The sequence below is a fragment of the Giraffa tippelskirchi genome, chromosome 12 (genome assembly GCF_054371585.1).
Source record: "Giraffa tippelskirchi isolate mGirTip1 chromosome 12, T2T-mGirTip1v1.2.pri, whole genome shotgun sequence".
In the NCBI taxonomy this organism is placed as follows: Eukaryota; Metazoa; Chordata; class Mammalia; order Artiodactyla; family Giraffidae; genus Giraffa; species Giraffa tippelskirchi.
Window position 1 is genome coordinate 82,934,964 of NC_137286.1, and position 21,596 is coordinate 82,956,559.

Here is a 21,596-nt window from a genome sequence, read left to right on the forward strand (position 1 = left end):
GTTTATCATCTAAAACAGAGAGATGACAGGAAAAGTTTTTCAAAGCATATAACCATGGTTCTACTGTAGAACATAGGAAACTATATTCAACATCCTGTGATAAACCATAACAGAAAAGAATATGAAAAAGAATGTATGTATATGTGTTACTGAATCATTTTGCTGTACAGCAGAAATAAACACAACACTGTAAATCAACTACACTTCAAAAAAAAAAAAAGCATAAGAACGTGAACAGCCATAACACTCACTCATGCGCTTTTCATCTAGCATAGGGCCAGGAGAATCCATATTGAGGAGTGCCTCAGCAGCCTCGATGGTTTCAATTGTTTCATCCCCATTATGACAGGAAGCTTCAACTATAATACATTTAAACAGAAAACAGAATTAGCACAAGACATCTGTTGTTCTAAAAAACACAGGTTTGGGAATTGGCTGGTGTTCCAGGGATGAGGACTCTGCTCTTCCACTGCGGGGACCCTGGTTCGATCCCTGACTAGGGAACTAAGATCCAATTCCTCCATAATAGTTGAAACCAGAAAAGAGAAATACTTCAAAAAGCCTAGTAAAGTTATTAAAATAGGCCACTGTAACATTTCCTATTAAAAACTTAAGCCTTCTATTTAAAATCTTGTAAATTTAAGGCATAGTAGACAAGCGGATTACTCTTCTGTCAAGGCTCGGGAATTCCAGGAATTGAAGGAAATATCCCACTAAAACTAATTTTTTTCTAAAAAATCAGGCAAGTAAGGCACAGATAAGTCAATAATCAATTACCATCTTCTAAACATTTATATAACTCTAGCTATTCATTTATATAAGCTTTATAAATATTTTAAAGTTCTGTTAGGTAGATGAAAATGATAAAATTAGTATGTATAACTTTAATTACATAGCACTTAAGAAAATATTAAAGGAGAATTTCAAATCACTTCTTTGTCAAGCTTTTATAATGAGAAATATCAAACATACACAAAAGTAGAGGAAATCATACGATGAACTGAATGTATCAAGGGCCCAGTTTCAATATTTAACAATCAATTTTCCTTAATCTATACTCCCCAGCTCAATAAAGACACAAGATTATTTCAAAGTGAACCTCAGACAGCCTGTCATTCATTGTAAATATTACAGTATACAGACAATACTATGGTCACATCTTTTACAAATTAATTATTCTTTAAATCAGATATCCATTTCATACTGAAATTTCTCTGTCTCAGATTTTTTTAAAAGTTGGTTTGTTCACAAGAGATTTCAAACAAAGTTCATGCATTACACTTGGTGGCATACACCTTCCTTCCTATTCTTTTTGTTTTGCTGTTTATCTTAAGAGAAACAGGGTCAATCTGTTTGTAGTTTCCCACATTTTAGATTTTGCTGATTATCTCTCTGTGGTGTCACTTACCACAGCCCTCCCCCACGTATTTCCTGTAAACTGGTAGATATTTCTACAAGATTGACTTGATTCACATTCAGTTTTTCGCCAAGAATACTTGAAGGTGATGCTATGTGATTCTACATGCTTTTTGAAAGTAGGTAGTCTTTCTTCAGTACTGCTAGACTGAGAATCAGTTTCAAGTGTTGTCAGCCTGATCCAGTCATCATTAAATTTTCCAACAGACTTTCATCTAAAGGCTTTAGCAGTTATTGATGACAGTTTGCCTAGATCCAGGAGTTCATTAGGGATTCCAAAATGGTGATAATCATAATCTTATCATTCCTCTTGCATTTATTAGCTAGAATTCTATACAAAGAACTTGTTGCCATCAACTATCTGGTTACCCTGAGCCACAGTTTATACAATAGAGGCAAATTAAATACTTGGATCTTTTTCTGTTATTCACTAATTTTCAGAGTAAAAAACAGGATCTTTCAAAAGTGACCACTGAATTTAAAAGATTTTTATTAGTTTCTAGTTTATGTTTCTATATTTAAATATAAGCAAACACATACATATCATTTTTATTCTCTCCCTTATCTTAAATAATAAATAACTATTCATGCTGTACTGACCCTTGCTTTTTAAACTTCATATACACTAGAAATCATTCCATAGCTATATACAGAAATCAAACTACCTTTCAAATTTCAAAAAACATAAAGCAAATTTAATATCAGTGATCTAATTTGTAAAAGTTTGTTTATCACACTCAGCCTCAGTGCTCAGGGCAGGAAATGCAAAATAAATTGGTGAGCCCTACATAAAACAGGAATGAAAATTTTTTAAAAAGTACAACTAAGCTTTTAAAAATACAGAGAAAATGTTTTCCCATCATCAAACGGATTACAATAATTTCTTGTAGGCAACACTAAAATCCACAATCTTTTTTTTTTCTTCCTGTTTTACTGAGATACAATTGACATGCAGCACTGTGTGAGTTTAAGGAGTACGGCATAATGATTTGATCATTTCAATCATGAAATGATTATCACAATAAGTTTAGTGAATACCCATCACTCCATATAGATATAAAATTAAGGACACAGAAGAACTTTTCTTGGGATGAGAACTGAAGAATTACTCTTAATTTTTATATATAACATGCCTCAGTGTTACTTATATTTATCATATTGTACATTATATCCCTAGTACATTTTTTTATCTTCTAAATGAACGTTTGTACCTTTTGACCTTTGTTCAAATCTCATTGCCCTCCCCCTCTACCTCTGGTAACCACAAATTTGATCTCATTTTCTGTGAGTCTGTTTACTTGTTTTTGAAGTACATCTGACCTACGACACTGTTACTTCCTCAACATAGTGACTGGGTATTTCTATACATTTCAAAATTGTCACTACAATGTCCAGTTATGAAATGTTACCATACTAAGACACTACACAGTTATTTACTATACTCCCCACACTGTACATAGTAATACATATATATATATATCAGTTCAGTTCAGTTCAGTCGCTCATTCATGTCCGACTCTTTGCGACCCCATGAATCGCAGCACGCCAGGCCTCCCTGTCCATCACCAACTCCCGGAGTTTACCCAAACCCATGTCCATCAAGTCGGTGATGCCATCCAACCATCTCATCCTCTGTTGTCCCCTTCTCCTCCTGCCTCCAATCCTTCCCAGAATCAGGTCTTTTCCAATGAGTCAACTCTCTGCGTGAGGTGGCCAAAGTATCAGAGTTTCAGCCTCAACATCAGTCCTTCCAATGAACACCCAGGACTGATCTCCTTTAGGATGGACTGGTTAGATCTCCTTGCAGTCCAAGGGACTCTCAAGAGACTTCTCCAACACCACAGTTCAAAAGCATCAATTCTTTGGCGCTCCGCTTTCTTCACAGTCCAACTCTCACATCCATACATGACCACTGGAAAAACCATAGCCTTGACTAGACGGACTTTTGTTGGCAAACTAATCTCTCTGCTTTTAAATATGCTATCTCGGTTGGTCATTAACTTTCCTTCCAAGGAGTAAGCGTCTTTTAATTTCATGGCTGCAATCACCATCTGCAGTGATTTTGGAGCCCCAAAAAATAAAGTCTGACACAGTTTCCACTGTTCCCTCATCTATTTCCCATGAACTAATGGGACCAGATGCCATGATCTTAGTTTTCTGAATGTTAAGCTTTAAGCCAACTTTTTCACTCTCCTCTCTCACTTTCATCAAGAGGCTTTTTAGTTTTTCTTCACTTTCTGCCATTAGGGTGGTGTCATCTGCATATCTGAGGTTATTTATATTTCTCCCCACAATCTTGATTCCAGCTTGTGCTTCCTCCAGCCCAGAGTTTCTCATGACATACTCTGCATATAAGTTAAATAAGTAGGGTGACAACATACAGCCTTGATGTACTCCTTTTCCTATACAGAATCAGTCTGTTGTTCCATGTCCAGTTCTAACTGTTGCTTCCTGACGTGCATACAGGTTTCTCAAGAGGCAGGTCAGGTGGTCTGGTATTCCCATCTCTTGAAGAATTTTCCACAGTTTATTGTGATCCACACAGTCAAAGGCTTTGGCATAGTCAATAAAGCAGAAATAGATGTTTTTCTGGAACGCTCTTGCTTTTTCAATGATCCTGCAGATGTTGGCAATTTGATCTCTGGTTCCTCTGCCTTTTCTAAATTCCACTTGAACATCTGGAAGTTCATGGTTCACGTATTGCTGAAGCCTGGCTTGGAAAATTTTGAGCATTATTTTACTAGCGTGTGAGATGAGTGCAATTGTGTGGTAGTTTGAGCATTCTTTGGCATTGCCTTTCTTTGGTATTAGAATGAAAACTGACCTTTTCCAGTCCTGTGGCCACTGCTGAGTTTTCCCAATTTGCTGGCACACTGAGCGCAGCACTTTCACAGCATCACCTTTGAGGATTTGAAATAGCTCAACTGGAATTCCATCACCTCCACTAGCTTTGTTCATAGTGATGCTTTCTAAGGCCTACTTGACTTCACATTCCAGGATGTCTGACTCTAGGTGAGTGATCACACCATCGTGATTATCTGGGTCATGAAGATCTTTTTTGTACAGTTCTTCTGTGTATTCTTGCCACCTCTTCTTAATATCTTCTGCTTCTGTTAGGTCCATACCATTTCTGTCCTTTATCGAGCCCATCTTTGCATGAAATGTTCCCTTGGTATCTCTAATTTTCTTGAAGAGATCTCTACTCTTTCCCATTCTGTTATTTTCCTCTATGTCTTTGCATTGATCGCTGAGGAAGGCTTTCTTCCTCAGCTTATCTCTCCTTGCTATTCTTTGGAACTCTGCATTCAAATGGGAATATCTTTCCTTTTCTCCTTTGCTTTTTGCTTCTCTTCTTTTCACAGCTATTTGTAAGGCCTCCTCAGACAGCCATTTTGCTTTTTTGCATTTCTTTTCCATGGGGATGGTCTTGATCCCTGTCTCCTGTACAATGTCTGTCCTGTACAATATATATATATATATATATACACACACACACATGAAGCTACTCATCACTTAAGTTCAAATGCATTTTAACAACCCTTCATTTTTAAAAATAAATTTAATTGGAGGCTAATTACAATATTGTAGTGGTCTTTGCCATACATTGACATGAATCAGCCATGAACAACCCTGCATTTTTACTCCCCAACTCCATGTTTACTGTTTTTTGACATCATGCTTTACATATTTTTGTTCTGTGTATCTCAACTACAATTATTGTGGATATAGATGATTTCACTATGCTTGTCTTTTAAGCTTTCCACACGGCTAATTTACTATCTTTGCCTTCCTTTCATGATTTTCATGTTTCTAGCTGTGGCCTTTTCTTTTTCAGTTAGAAAAGTTCCTGTAACTTTTTTTTTTTTTTAACATTTCTTTAAAGTTGGTTTGTGGGTGTAGAACTCTTTAAGCTTTTGCTTGTCTGTAAAACTTGATCTCACCACCGAATGTGAATGAAAGCCTTGCTGGGTAGAGTGTTCTTGGCTGTAGATTTTTCCTTTCACCACTTTAAATATAAGGAACCAGTGTGTTCCGCAGGGTTTCTGCTGAAAAGTCACCTCATTGCCTCATTCACGTCCTCCTGTTTGTAACTTGTTGCTTTGCCCTTGCTGCTTTTAAAATCCTTGCTTTATCTTTAACTTTTGCCACTTTAATTACAGTGTGTCTTGGTGTGGTCCTTCTTGGGTTGATCTTGTTTGGGACTCTCTCTGCTCCCTGGACCCAGATGTCTGTGTCCTTTCTCAAATTAGGACAGTTTTCAGTTATTATGTCTTCAAATATGTTCTCTGCCCCTTTCTCTCTCTCCTCCTTTGGGACCCATATAATACAAATATTAGTACACATGATGTTGTCTCAGAGGTCTGTTAAACTACCTTCATTTCTTTTTACCATTTTTCCTGTTTCCACTCAGCTTCAGTGATTTCCAACACTGCTTTCCAGCTTGCTGATCCAATCCTCGGTATCATTTAATCTACTGTTGATTCCCTCTAGCACGTTTTCATTTCAGTTATTGTACTCTTGCTCTCTGTTTGGCTGGTCTTTACATTTTCTAACTCTGGTGAAAACTTCTAACTTCTTGCTCTATGCATCCATTCTTCACCAGAGTTCCTTGGACATGTCTACACTCATTACCCTGAGCTCTCTACACGGTAGATCACCAATCTCCACTTGACTTAGTTGTTCTTCTGGGGTTTCATCTTCCTTTAGAAGATTATTTCTCTGTCACCTTATTCCGCCTAACTTGCTCTTTTATTTCTGTGTATCTGGCAGGTTGGTTACATTCCCCAATCTTGGAGAAGTGGTCTTTTGTAGGAGACCTCCTGTGCTTCCCAGCAGCGCTCTCCCCTCTGGTCACCAGAGCGATGTGGTCTGGGGCAGCCCCTAATGGACCGTGTGGCTCCTTCTCTTGTGACAGGCTAACTATTTTGGGTGAACTGGTAGTTGTGGCTGGTGCTGGGTGGGCTGCCAGGACCAGCCTTGTATAGAAGCTGCCAGAGACCCCAGCTGGTCCTAGGGCTAGTGCTGGCTCACTAATGGGCAGAGTCAGGTTCTAGAGTGAGTAGGTGTGGGGCCTGGGGCCCCAGATCTAGTGTTAACCTGCTAGAGGCAGGGCCAGTTCCTGACACAGCTGGTTGTGGGTCCAGGGTTGTGTGTCCTCTAACTGGTGTTGACCCACTGGTGAACGGGGCTGGATCCCAGAGCAGCTGGGCTGATGGGTCTAAAGGGGTCCATCGCCTTTAATAATTTCACTTTCAGATCCTCAGATAAAGAAGAAGAATCTCCACATAGGAGTTCTTAGTCAAATGCTTTTCAAAAAATTTTAACAACACAACCTTGTTTCAAAGGAAATTTTATATAAAACCCCAACATATTAAATATTATAAACATATTAAAGTGGTATTTTAACATTGTACATTTCATAGGTTAAAACAGTGTTTATGAACAGGAAAATTTGAAATCAGGGATTATAGATGACAGCAGCCACCTAAGGTAAGTCTCACATCCATAAAAACAATTCGATCTTTTTATTATTGAAAATTTCAAACAGAATCAAAATTCTGGGACACAGTAAAATGAATTCTCACATACCCATTCTCAGCATCATTTGTTATCAACACATAGTCACTATTCTTTCATCTCATGCATCCTCCACTTACTGCCCAAGGATTCCCTCCCCACACACTCTGACCTTCGGGATTTTTCTGAAGGAATCTCTGACAGCATATTTTATCTCTAAGTATCTGAGTATATGTATCTGAAAGATAAAGAGTCTAACACAATGCTATTATCATACCTAAAAATGTTAACAACATGCTTTATCATCTGAAGTGCTACCTAGGTCTCATAATTACAGCTTATAAACTGCTCTATCCCCATCACCACCAGCCCTGCAGCCTCTCAAGTGTCTCCTCTCCCCAACTCTGGACTAAGGGGGGCTATAACATCCTTTCATTTCTCATGACCTGACTCAGACAAGTATGGAAGAGTTAAACAGAAGCTTGGGTTGGAAGATAAGAAAGGTAAGAGAGAAGAAATAAGAAAACAGCAAGTCTGTCAAAATATGGCTTATTTTCTGGATCTATTCTATTCTCCAAGAAGGAAGGTGTTTGTCTGCATCTCAGCTGTCTTCAAGTCTAAGCCCAAGAGTGAAGCACTGAAAGGAAGAAATAATTCCTTCTCCTAAAGATACAGGATCTGCTTTCCTAGTCTGTTTCTCCTCTGAGGACCAATATCTTCCTTGGCCGCTAAAACCAGGAATAAACACCCCCTCAGGGAAGACTCTGGTTCCCAGCCCACAGACAGTGTAGCCTCACCCTAATGCATCAAGAAAGTAGATCAGAACACACTGCAAAAACCCTGTTAGCTACACAACACATCTATATATGCACAGAGGTGGTCATTCTGTTATACAAAACACAAAGATCACAGTCAGCGATGAGTAGAAACCTCTAATTTAAGTAATCTAATTCCCTTATTGATAAGGGAAAGACAAGTCTAGATTCATTAAAAACTTTCATTGAGCTGCTCTGAACGAGAACATGCTTTCTAAAATATAAGAGGACAATACAAAAATTAAGTGTTGGCAGTCAACGTTATCAGTGAGGGCGCAGTCACTTGATGTGTGACATTAGGCAAGTCATCAAACTTCTTTAATTTCATTTTTTTTCTGCTGAAAATTAAGTGAGATAACGTACTTTTACAAAGATCTACTATGTTAATATGATACAATAAGAAGTAGAAAATGCCAGTTTGGTGGTATTCTTGCCCCAAAATGCATTATCACATTCCATCATGAGAAAACATCACAGAAATAAAACAGAGGGACATTCTACAATGTCTGATCAGTATTCCTCAAAAGTGTCAGGGATAACAGAGACAAGGAAAGACAAAGTAACCACCACAGATTGGGAGTGACTAGGAAAAAATGACTACCAACTAACCGCAGTGTGAGATTCTAGATAGGCTCCTGAACAGAAAAAGGACATTAGTGTGAAATGCGTGGAATACAAATAAAGGCCAGGTTTACTTGATAACACTGTGAAAAATGTTAATTTCTTGTTTTTAAATTAATAATAAATAATCAAATAATCTTTACTTCTAAATAATTTATTTGCTCGAACACCTCCAACATCTCTGGCCAAGATATAGGAAAGTTTAAGTGTATAAAAATAAAAATGCATGCATCAGTTTCCAAAACGGATGAAAAAAGCACCACCTCAACACTTACACAGTGAACTCTTTGGTTTGAAATATCCTACTAGTTCTGACGGAAGAAATCTTCCTGAAACCCCAGCACCTTATCCTACATTTGGGTCATGGCCTCCTATTTTGCCTTCTGCGGCAGCAATAACAAAAGAGCATTCCTATCTTTTGCCCTAAGGCAACCTCTTGTTACCAGGAGTACAGGGCTAGGCACACACACAGTGCTCAGTGAAGACCTGCTGAACTGAGCCGGTTTGCTTCCTCTCACACACCTCCTCTTTCATCCCGCTCATCTCCGTCTATTTAGGAAAGAAGAACGGGAGGTGAGCAGGTGCTATGAACCACAGGCAGACCAGAAGGAAAACTTCCTTCTCCCTACAGGGCTCTAGCTTCTGCCTCTAATGACGCTACTCAAAAGCGCGTGGGGAGCGTTCTTGCAGCCCCCGCCCCACAGAGAGAGGCCAGCGCCGCGACGACGGGGCTGGGGGCGCACAGACCTGTGAGGGCGAGGTCGTCCTCGTCCTCATCGACGATCTCCTCCTCAGCGACGTCCAGGGAGCTCGCGGTGATCATGTCGTTGGGCTCCTCCACACAGGCCAGACCCGCGTAGCTGTTGAGAATGTCAGCACCGGGAACGTGCTCCACAATGACGGCGGGGAAAATAGCTGGGTCACCAAGCTGGGAGGGCAAGGGGAAAAAAGATGAACCAAGTTTTGCTTTTGTTCAACACAACCCAAACTGTTTTATACTGGACGTCAATTTAGTTTTCACATCATCAGCTACTTGTATATTGACAATCCTAGGCTACAGAGAATATACCACTACGATGACCAAATAAGGGTTTCATTACTCAATTTGGGGTCTTTTTTTTTTTTTTTTGAACTTTTTACTTTGTATTGGGGTATAGCTGATTAACAATGTTGTGACAGCTTCAGGTGAACAGCGAAGGGACTTACCATACATACACATGTATCTGTTCTCCCCCAGAATCCCCTCCCATCCAGGATGCCACGTAACATTGAGCAGCTCCCGTGCTTCACAGTAGGCCCTTGCTGGCTATCCATTTTAAACATAGCGGAGAACTTGCCCGGTGGCTCAGTTTCACCTGCCATTGCAGGTGACGTGGGTTTGATCCGTGCTCCAGGCAGATTCCACACGCTGTGAAGCAGCTAAGCCCATGCACCATGACTACGGAGCCCGCGTGGTTTACAGCCTGTGCTCTGCAACACGAGTAGCCACTGCAGGGAGAAGCCCACACACCGCACCAGAGGGTAGCCCCCGTTTGCCGCAACTGAAGTCCCGCACGCAGCAACGAAGATGCAGTGCAGCAAAATAAAAAGAAAAAGATAGATCCCGTGTGCAATAACTAGGACTCAGTGCAGCCAAATAAAATTTTAAAATAAATAAATAAATATAGCAAAGTGTTCATGTCTATCTCTAACTCCCTAACTATCCAGTTTTGGGTCTTAATAGCCAAGTTTTCACCAGGAATTTCTATAAAAGTATGTTTTTAAAGTGAAATAAAGTAAAAACAAAAACTAGTATCATGAATAAGAAGTGCCATACAAATAAGCATACAATTAAATAAAGCCTCAACCAAAGTTTCTTGGACAGAAAAAGATCTGTGAGCTTAATAAATATTACATCGTCACTTGGCACACAGGCTGTGTTTAACAACTGCTTTTGACTCAAATGGGAAAATTAACTTTCACTTTCTCTTCAGTCATAAGATCAGGGAATCTGAGAACTGAAAGCGCTCTAGTCCAGCCGTCTCGTTTCACAGATGAGGAAACTGGCCCAGAGAGACTTTTAACAGCCTACTCAAATATCAGTTAGTCATGAAAAAATTCAATGTTAAACTGAAAACCAAATAAGAAATGTTTTCTAAGTATTTTGATGTTGTTAGTCACTAAGTCGTGTCTGACTCTTGCAACTCTATGGACTGTAGCCCACCAGGCTCCTCTGTCCACAGGATTCTCCAGGCAAGAATACTGGAGTGGGTTGCCATTCCTTCTCCAAGGGATCTTCCCCACCCAGGGATCGAACCTGAGTCTCCTGCATTGGCAGGTGGATTCTTTACCACCGAGTCATCAGGGAAATCTCATATCTAAGTATACATGAATCATAATACTATATAAAAAGGGCTGTCTATAAAATAACTATCTCTTAAAGTAAAAAGACAGACACTTATTAACTTTTTTCACATTGCTCTCCTTGTCATTGGTAAGAGTATTATTCATTACACTTCACATTAACATTTCTCTGCAAATCATCATCTCCTAAGCCACTAATACATATTAAACAGTCTATTGATTTAAAAAAATCAATTAGTGATAGACTTCATTAAGTTTCTATCTCTTTTACTTTAAAAATTAAAAAACTTCAGACTTTAAAAAGTTGTAAAAGTAGCACATTCTCTTATAATCTCTTACACAATCTCTGTAAAAATAGAATTCTTACAACCTTCATCCATATTCCTCAAACATTAATACTTAATCACATCTATCATCCTCTTTCTATATCTATAGTTTTTGTGATTTATTTGAAAGTGGCAAACATATTGATACTTTAACCCTAAACACTTAAGCGTATATTTTCTAAGTATATGACCATTATCTTATATAAATGTAGCACAATTATCAAAATTAGGAAAGTAACCTTGATACAGCACTATTATTTAATCTATAGAATTTACTTAAATTTCTCCAACTGTCTCACTAATGTCTTTAAAATTTTTTTTTGAATTGAGATCAAGGTCATAACTTTCCTTTGGTAAATATCGTGTTTCTTCACGACAACTTCTCTAATTTAGAACAATTCCTTTCTTCTCCTTTAATCTGGAGCAGTTCTTCAGTTTGTCTTTCATGATGTTGACACTCTGGAAGAATAAAGGCCATTTGTTTCATAAAATGTCCTCCCAATTTGGGTTTGCGTGATAGTCACTGAGCAAGAATACCAAAAAAGCAATATTCTTTCAAATACATCTTATCAGGAGGTCCAAAATACCTTTTAGTCTTGCTATGAGCGATATTAACTTTGATCATTTATTTAGTTTGGATGCGGTGTACCAGACTTCTCTACCATTACTGTATTTCCTTTTATAATTAGTAGATATCTTATGGGAAGACAGCTCATGTAAATATCCTTTTTCTTAAAATATGTAGGGAGAAAATATTATTTATGACTTCATTATAACTTAAGCATCCTCAATATTTTAAAATATGTTTGTAGCAGTGCCCAGAAGTTAAACACTACTTCTATCATAAGAATTTAATTACCCCAATTAAATATATGATATCATAGATACTAAATACCATTGATGCCTTCAAGAATGCTGTGTTCTGAAATTTATAAATAATATTAATACTAAAGCATATTTGGATGGTTTTATTTTCAAATGTTTCTTCCTATTTCAAGAGGAAGTTAGTGCGAAGTAACCAGCAGTCCAAATCCTAAGTTTTAAAACAGAAAGAGGCTCAAACATTACAAAGAAAAACACACACAGGGAGGCGCTAGAGGGAGAATCATATAAAGGGGCCACAGTACAATCACTGCCTTGCACTGCTCTCTTTTGAGAATAGTTTGTTGCACAAGCAACCCAACCCAGCAGGGCATGTGTTTGTCACAACACTTCTCTACTAAGAGCTCAAGTTAAGCTCCTCATCTAACAAGGCTAAGCCCAGAGTGAGTTAATTTTCATGAATTCATTTTATGCCACAACAACTCTACATACCAGGTAAGGATATGGCTTACTATTTCTATCTATTGGCAAATGAAGAATTAGACTAAGAAATTTACTCAAGGGGACGTCCCTAGTGGTCCAGCGGTTAAGACTTTGAGCTTTCACGTAGGGGACAGAGGTTCAATCCCACATGCCATGCTATGTGACCAAAAAGGTAAAATATTTTAAAAAATTTTACCTAAGATTAGCACTAAGTCAGAGACAGAGGCTGCTGCTGCTAAGTCACTTCAGTCGTGTCCAACTCTGTGCAACCCCATAGACGGCAGCCCACCAGGCTCCGCTATCCCTGGGATTCTCCAGGCAAGAATGCTGGAGTGGGTTGCCATTTCCTTCTCCAGTGCATGAAAGGGAAAAGTGAAAGTGAAGTTGCTCAGTCATGTCCGACTATTAGCGACCCCATGGACCGTAGCCTACCAGGCTCCTCCGTCCATGGGATTTTCCAGGCAAGAGTACTGGAGTGGGGTGCCAGAGACAGAGGCAGGCCAATGCAATTCACAGAAGCAGCCCTCGAATGAAAGCAAAGAATTCCCCCCTACCCACATCTACTTGGCTCCTGAAATGTGGGGGGGGGGGGTGAGTATTTAGACTGTGGCTATTAAGAGGGATAGCTCCAAAATTTTTCTGAATCCGTACAGTTCCCAAGTTTCAAATAAATACACACGCTTGTTAACTACTTTCTACTCCATCCCAGTCTCTTATCCTGGAAGTGGATTGGAGCTGATGGCTCCATTCTCCAGATACACAGGTGTTAGGAAACATCCTGTCATGGACTCCTATAACCAGTACTGCTTCCCTGGTGGCTCAGATAGTGAAGAATCTGCCTGCAAAGCGGCGAGTTCTGGGTTCAATCCCTGAGTTGGGAAGACCCCCTGGAGGAGGGCATGGCAATCCACTCCAGTATTCTTGCCTGGAGAATCCCATGGACAGAGTAGCCTGGCAGGCTGCAGTCCATGGGGTCGCAAACAGTCGGACAGGACTGAGCGACTAAGCACAGCACCGCAGTGCCCCTCCCCAGAAGCAACCGCTTCAGCCAGTATCTTTGTTCCCGAACAGAGGCATCTGTGCATAGTCCAGTCTATTCTAATTTGCTTTAAACAATCATTTCTGGGGCACTTTCAGGTTTTAAGATGTATTTTAAAGGCATGGATATGAAAACTGCCTGTTTACAACCTTACATCAGAAGAGATTACTCATATATGGGCTAAATGGGGGGAGAGGCAGTCATCTATGCACAGTGGTCACATACCTTCTGGCTTCGCTACTGCTATTAGCTAATATTTATTAGCACCAGGCATTTTGCTCATTGCTTCACACGCATTATCACTTTATTTCATCATCACAAAAACCCAATGAGAAAGGCACATCAGATGATTTCTCTTACACATGGGAAAATGAAGTCCCAAAAAGAAGGAAAACAGTTTGCTGTAAGCGGAAGACTCTTAACCTAAAGTTGACTCCGGAGTCCAAGTTCTTTACCTTTTCACTATTACAGTGAGCCTGAAACACGATGCTGTTTTGTTCTGAAACTTTTTTTTTTCCTTTTACATATTTACTTAGATCTGTTTAGAAACCCAGAATAGGTGAGGAGCTGTGTTTGGGGCATGACTTTCAATGTTATCTTTTTCAGGACTTCTCCAATCCAAATCTATTACAAACTATCTTAAGGGCACAGCCAGCTCCTCCCACTCCCCAGGGACTTCCCAGGATCGCTCCCAATTTGGCCATACTGTCTTCTCCTTCTAGATATTTGCTCATCTCATGAAAAACATAGGCCATTCTTCTCTAGTCCACTGAGATGTATATTCACAGTTGTTCAACTCTTAATTTCTCCAGGGTGCTGTTAATTCATGTACAATAAATAGACCAACTCTGAATCTCAGTTAACCAGCCTCAATCTGTATACACAAAATAGATCCAGGAAACCCTTCTCAGGTGACTGGAAAGACACTCCCCCTCTATAACCATAAAGAGAAGGAAAATACATACTCCAGAAACGTCTGCTGCTGATCTGGGCTCATGGTAAACTCCTGCCTTATAAACTGATTGCCTAAACTCACTGACTACTAACTGAGTCATTAGGAACTTAAAAACTTCATAACCGCACGTTCTAAAATTCCTTGTAGAGCATCCCTGGGGGCTCAGTGGTACAGAATCTGCCTGGCAACGCGGGAGACACAGGTGGAATCCCTGGCCTGGGAGGATGCCACTTGCTGCAGAGCAACTAAGCCCCTCGCCACAACTGCTGAAGCCCAGGTGCTCTGGAGCCTGCACATCACTGCAAGAGAAGCCTGCAGGCCGCACCTAGAGAGCAAGCCCTGCTTGCCGCGACAAGAGACGAGCCCGAGGAACAATGATGGCCCAGCACAGCCAAAAATACATTAAAAAAAATGTTTTAATAATAAAATCCCTTATAAAGAAATGGACCCTAATATCTTGAGTGAAAAAAAAAAAAAGATGGTAAAATTTCAAATTCTGAATTTTCCTAGATTTAATTTTTTTTAAATAAATAAAATATTGGGACTTGTATTAATTTGTTGTAGCTGCTATAACAAAGGACCACAGGCTACATGGCTGAAACAGCAGAAATGCACTGTCTCTCAGTTCTAGAGTCTGCATGGCTGATATCACAGCGATGGCAGGGTCAGTTCCTTCTGAGGGCTATGAGGGAAGGGCCCATTCAGACCTCTCTCTGTGGCTTGTGAACGGCCCTCTTAGTGTTCCCATGGTGCTCTGCCTGTACATGTCTCTGTCCAAGTTTTCTCTCCTTATAAAGGCACTCATCATGTTGGATCAGGAGCTCACCCTACTTCAGTATAACCTCATGCTGTATCCACAACAATCCTATTTCCAAGTAAGGTCACATGCTGAGATACTGGGGGTCAGGGCTGCAACATTTGAATCTGAGGAGTGGAGGGCAATTCAGACTATAACCAGACTCAAGTTAATCTAGCTTTAAGTTTCTCATTTCACAACTAAGTCCCTTGACCCTAAACAATCTTGATAGCTTATGGCAACAAATGCTAGTCACTCAGTCATGTCCATGGGCTGTACCCCGCCAAGCTCTTCTGTCCATGGAATTCTCCAGGCTAGAATACTGGAGATGGTTGCCATTTCCTTCTCCAGAGGATATTCTCGACTGAGGGATCAAACCCAGGTCTCCTGCATTACAGGTGGATTCTTTACCATCTTTATGGCAATAAAAAAAAAATACATATATATATATAGCAGTGAAATTAAAAGATGGTTGGTCTTTGGAAGAAAAGCTATGACAAACCTAGACAACATATTAAAAAGCAGAGACATTACTTTGCCAACAAAGGTTCATATAGTCAAAGCTATGGTTTTTCCAGTGGTCATGTATGGATGTGAGAGTTGGACTAGAAAGAAAGCTGAGCACCAAAGAATTGATGCTTTTGAACTGTGGTTTTGCAGAAGACTCTTGAGAGTCCCTTGGACTGCAAGAAGATCAACCCAGTCCATCCTAAAGGAAATCAGTCCTGAATATTCATTGGAAAGACTGATGCTGAAGCTGAAGCTCAAACACTTTGGCCACCTGATGCGAAGACCTGCCTCTTCAGAATGACCCTGGTGCTGGGAAAGACTGAAGGCAGGAGGAAAAGGGACGACAGGGGACGAGACAGTTGGAAGGCATCACCGACTCAATGCACACGAGTTTGAATGAGCTCTGGGAGATGGTCTAGGACAGGGAAGCCTGGCATGCTGCAGTCCATGGGGTCAAAAAGAGTGGGACACAACTGAGAGACTGAACAACAACAAAATAGTAATCCAGGAATAGTAACAGGAATTGTTACAATAGTAACAACAGCCACTTGTTACAATAGTAACAAGTAATTCAGGAATGTAACAATAGTAATAATGAATACATTCATATATTTTCTACATATATCATAAAAATAATATATAAGAATATATATAAAATAATATATACAGAACACATATAATATGTATAAGAATATATAGACAGAATATATATAATATATACACTATACAAGAATATATTATATATTATATAACATGTATATGCTATATATAACATATTCTTATATATATAAGAATGCATTCTTATGTAAGAATATATCCATATATATACACATACTTGTTACTATTCCTAAATTAAGATTAGATAGTATCCTTCAAGTTTCTTTGCTGAAGACTGTCAAAGTCTATCTAGCTAGTTTTGCCATATCATTTCAACCAGACTCCTTCCTAAGATTTATTTAAAACAAGAATTTCAGGAAGGTCAGAGCTAGTCACAAAATGGCCACATTTCTAATAGTTAGCAATAAGATGTAAACTTCCTTTAAGAAATAAGGGAGTCAACACTTTACTGATGATCAAACAAAAATGCTACATTTTATTTGGCTGGCTACTTAAAAAATCTTTTTCTCCAAATCCTCTAAATCAACTTTAAAACCTCTCCTCTTTTAAATAATTGTATTAAATAAGCATCTCCTCTTCGGTACCTTTCCCTTGAATCAGGGATTCTCAGTAAACTCTATCTGTGGTTATCAACTCTGACTGTACACTGAGAAACATGTAAAAATATCAGTACCTTACCCTATATGGAAATTAAAAGACGCTTACTCCTTGGAAGGAAGATTATGGCCAACCTAGATAGCATATTTAAAAGCAGAGACATTACTTTGCCAACAAAAGTCCGTCTAGTCAAGGCTATGGTTTTTCCAGTGGTCATGTATGGATGTGAGAGTTGGACAGTGAAGAAAGCTGAGCGCCGCAGAATTGATGCTTTTGAACTGTGGTGTTGGAGAAGACTCTTGAGAGTCCCTTGGACTGCAAGAAGATCCAATCAATCCATCCTAAAAGAGATCAATCCTGGGTGTTCATTGGAAGATGTGATGTTGAAGCTGAAACTCTAATACTTTGGGCACCTCATGCGAAGGGTTGACTCATTGGAAAAGACCCTAATGCTGGGTAGGATTGGGGGCAGGAGGAGAAGGGGACGACAGAGGATGAGATGGTTGGATGGCATCACCGACTCGATGGACATGGGTTTGGGTAGACTCCGGGAGTTGGTGATAGACAGAGAGGCCTGGCATGCTGCAATTCATGGGGTTGCAAAGAGTCGGACACGACTGAGCGACTGAACTGAACTGAACTACCCTATATGGGACCAAATAAATCAGAATATCTAAGCATATGACCAGCGCATATTATCAAAGCTTCTAAGATGATTCCAGTGAGAATGCAGAGGTCAGAACCACTGCTCCAGAGAATTGCAAGATTCTAACCTGCATTCCTGGGACTTCCCCTGGTGGTTAAGACTCTGCCTTGCAATGCAGCAGACAGGGGTTTGATCCCTGGTCAGGAACTAAGTACTCTTGCCTGGAAAATCCCATGGACGGAGGAGCCTGGTAGGCTACAGTCCATGGGGTCGCTAAGAGTTGGACACGACTGAGCGACTTCACTTTCACTTTTCCCTTTCATGCACTGGAGAAGGAAATGGCAACCCACTCCAGTATTCTTGCCTGGAGAATCCTAGGGACGGCGGAGCCTGGTGAGCTGCCGTCTATGGGGTCACACAGAGTCGGACACGACTGAAGCGACTTAGCAGCAGGAACTAAGATTCCACGTGCCACAGGGCAACTGGGCCCAAGCCCAAGCGCAGCAACGGAAGAGTCCACACGGGACAACTAAGACCCAATGCAGTCAGATAAACGTCTAAAAATTTAAACATACACCGCACTCCCTAAATTGAGTCAACTCTTACTATTTACACCAATGTCTGAGATCCTAGTAATCCAAAAAGACAAACAGTTATAGTATTATGTCATGAGATCTTTTCCTATTTGGCACTTGCAGATTACTTTCCCATGTGCTTTTGAAAGAGAATCAAAATAAATCACAAATGATGGGTGGGAAGAGAGAGGGAAGGCTTCTTAGAGTTGGTAAAGAATTTGCCTGTAATGTGGGAGACCTGGGTTCAATCCCTGGGTTGGGAAGATCCCCTGGAGAAGGGAAAGGTTACCCACTCCAGTATTCTGGCCTGGAGAATTCCATGGACTGTATAATCCATGGGGTCGCAAAGAGCGACTGAGCGACTTCAACTGTTTCCATAAACAAATTAAACTATAGTAATAAACTGTTGTAGAAATAAAATGACTAATACAACAACAAACAACAGATTGACTTTTGACTGCTTTGCAACTTTAGTGAAAGTGTTCACAGCTCCAGACAGAAAAATACAAATACCTGTTTCCCTTTCTATTAATTTCAGGTAAATTTATGATATGTGATGAAAGCAAAATTATTAATTTTTTTAGCAGCAATAATAAAAATCAAACCAAGTGTTCGCAGAGAGACAATTCCCCAAATTTCAACACTGTTCACTATACAGTGACTATTTGTTGTGGGTGATGATATATGTGGCAATACCATCAAGTTAAAAAAGAGAAGACAACAGTCTCTAAGCAGTACGGTACTAGTCTGAGAGCGCTTGCTTGTTTCCTCAGTATACCACAATCCAAGCCTCGGCGGATACTTAAGGAACTATGGGTCACTATTCCAACTCAATTATTAAGTTTATTTAACAAGTTTTTGCATACAAAAAAGCAGAAGAATTTTCAAAGGACTTGTTTGCCAAGTTTCTCCAACAGCAGAGCTCAATCTTGTCAGAGGCTGTTGTGAAACATCCTGCCAAGATCCCTTATGAAATGGCTTAAAATGAAATATCGATCAAATGCTTTCCTAAATGAAAAGCTATTAAAAACAGTTTAAAAATCTCCCCAATGCAGGGACTTCCCCGGCAGTCAAGTGGTTTAGATTCTGCACTTCCACGGCAGGGGCCACAGGCTTGATCCTGTGTGCTGTGCGGAGTCAAAAGAAAAAAGAGATTCCCCTGTAAAGACAATCCTCCTCAAAGGGAAGATGCAAAATGAGCACACTTCCAAGTCACTTTTACCATTTCTTGGGCCTCCAGTCGAGGCGATACCGGGAACAGGGTGGGGGCCCACCACTCCCACAACCTTCAGTGTCCCCCTGCACTCAGAGGCCACTTCAAAGAACACGCAGACTAAGCGCTTGCTCCAGAACCCTCTCTTTAAGACAAACTCCTGTGCCTTCTTTTCCAATCAGAATGCTGTCGAAGCCTCATCCTATGAAGACACCACTTTGAAATGACTTCCTTCACCTTCGATTTGAAAAACAAACACCTGAGCCCTCACTCTATCAGAACAGATCTGACAGTATGTACCACACAGCAAACACAGCAGCAGCGACCGCCGAGGAAATACACTCGGTGAGAACAGGGTGTAACTCTAAGTGCCCAGGCTCTGGGGTCGGAACGACCCTGTCTAAGGCCAGACTGCAAAGCGTGGCCTGGGGGCTTGAACTCAGTCTCTCTAGCGTTAGTCTTTGTGTCCCACTAAAATAAGAATAATAATATCTTCAAGCTGTAAAAATCGAATAACATGTGACTATATCACATATACTGCACGGCATATATTAAGCATTCAATATATCTTTTTTGATGATAAAAATCCTTCAATATTTGATTTAGATAAAAACAAGCACTTTTAAAACTTGACTTACCACACATATATATATGTGCACACACAAATAAATATATATACACATATACAAATCAAATCACACTGTACACACTTTAACACTGTTATATGTAAATTACATTGTAATATAGCTACAGGTGGAGGGGGAGCTTGACTTACTGAAATCTTACACTGACAGGCATGGTTTTTGTTTTGTTTTTTAATGTGGCCATGTCACTCCACATGTGGGATCTTAGTTCCCTGACCAGGGATCAAACCCAAGCCCTCTGCATTGGAAGCGTGGAATCTTAACCACTGGATAGCCAGGGCAGTCCTTTTTGTTTTGCTAGTAGTAAGAATAAGTCCTCTCAGAAAACTAGTGCATGAAATACTATCATCTAATGTGGCTATCATTACCTGCAAACAACATTTAGCTTCAACTGAAAGCAAAAGCTGGATACATATGTGTGTTCATCTTATGAACATTTATCAAACTGTACACTTATGGTCTGTGCATCCTTGTGTTATGCTATACTTCAATAAAAAGTTTAAACAGCAGAGGTTCATATGATAGGAGAAACAAAACTTGAAAATGTCTTCAACTCAGTACTCTCAGGTGCCCTCGGCTCTGAGCGCTGTTCTCCCAGAGGTGAAAAGAGCATAGCTCGGGGGGAACTGAGACCTGACCAAATGCATAATAAACTTCCTTCATCCCCTTCTATCAATGCAACAAAGTGCAAGAAAATCTTTAGCCACAGCACATCCTGGTGAATACACATGCACAAAATTAGGGTGACTGGGGAACAAAATGAGTCAACTTGTAACCTTTAAACAAGTTCCCATGGTATATTTTTAGAAAGTATTCTGGAGGACTTCCCTGGTGACGCAGTGGTTAAGAATTCTCCTGCCGATACAGGGGACATGGGTTTGATCCCTGGTCCGGGAAGATCCCGTGTGCCATGGAGCGACTAAGCCCATGTGCCACAACTAGTGAGCCTGTGCTCTGGAGCCCATGGAAGCAACTGCTCCAGCCCGCGCGCCTTACAGCCTGTGCTCGGCAACAAGAGAAGCCACTGCAATGAGAAGCCCTCACACTGCAACTAGAGAAAGCCTGTGTGCAGTCCAGCACAGCCAAAAATAAAATAAAAATTACTATTTTAGGGGATAGATTAATTTATGAACATATTTGTATTCCAAGAGTATAAAACATCACCATCCCCCTTTCTATATAGTTCCCCATCCCCAATAACTTCCACTGTTACCAATTTCCAAAGTGCATTTTAAATGTTTTCAGGAACTGATGAACATAAAATAAGCCAGGATTGTGCAATTAGTCTCTGGGACTCAGCAATAAGTCCTTGGAAAGGATTCTTCACAGCCAGATTCTCAGCATACTTTTAAAATCTGTCATTAAAACAGCTTCATTATCTGCAAATGAAACACTTCTGTTGACTGACTCAAGCTCTCTTTATAGTACCTTAACCCTTCTAGTCTTACTTTAAAAGAAAATGAAAAGCTGTTTTAGCAACCAGGCAGCAAGTCTTAGGCAGTTGCAGTGTACCACACACTGGTCTAATTTATAAAGTTTTCCTGACTGAAAGTGTAGTGCATAAATCTAGTTTTTAATTTTTTAATACTTAAATGTATTGAGGGAAAAGCAAAAATCCTACTTATCACAATTGTAATCCTATAAAAGGCTATTTACTTAA

At 40.0% G+C, this 21,596-nt stretch overlaps 1 protein-coding gene across 6 annotated transcripts in view; it reads right to left on the reverse strand.

Annotated features, from left to right (window-relative positions):
* The window catches only part of ELF1 (E74 like ETS transcription factor 1), a 118,595-nt gene that overhangs the window by 20,449 nt on the left and 76,550 nt on the right, over nucleotides 1–21,596 (reverse strand). For all 6 annotated transcript variants that reach the window (XM_081549872.1, XM_081549869.1, XM_081549874.1 and 3 more), the window contains 2 exons: nucleotides 9,117–9,297; nucleotides 252–359 (listed from right to left, as the gene is read on the reverse strand). In XM_081549872.1, coding sequence (XP_081405998.1) covers nucleotides 252–359; nucleotides 9,117–9,297 — 289 coding nt within the window. The remainder of the gene's footprint in view (nucleotides 1–251; nucleotides 360–9,116; nucleotides 9,298–21,596) is intronic.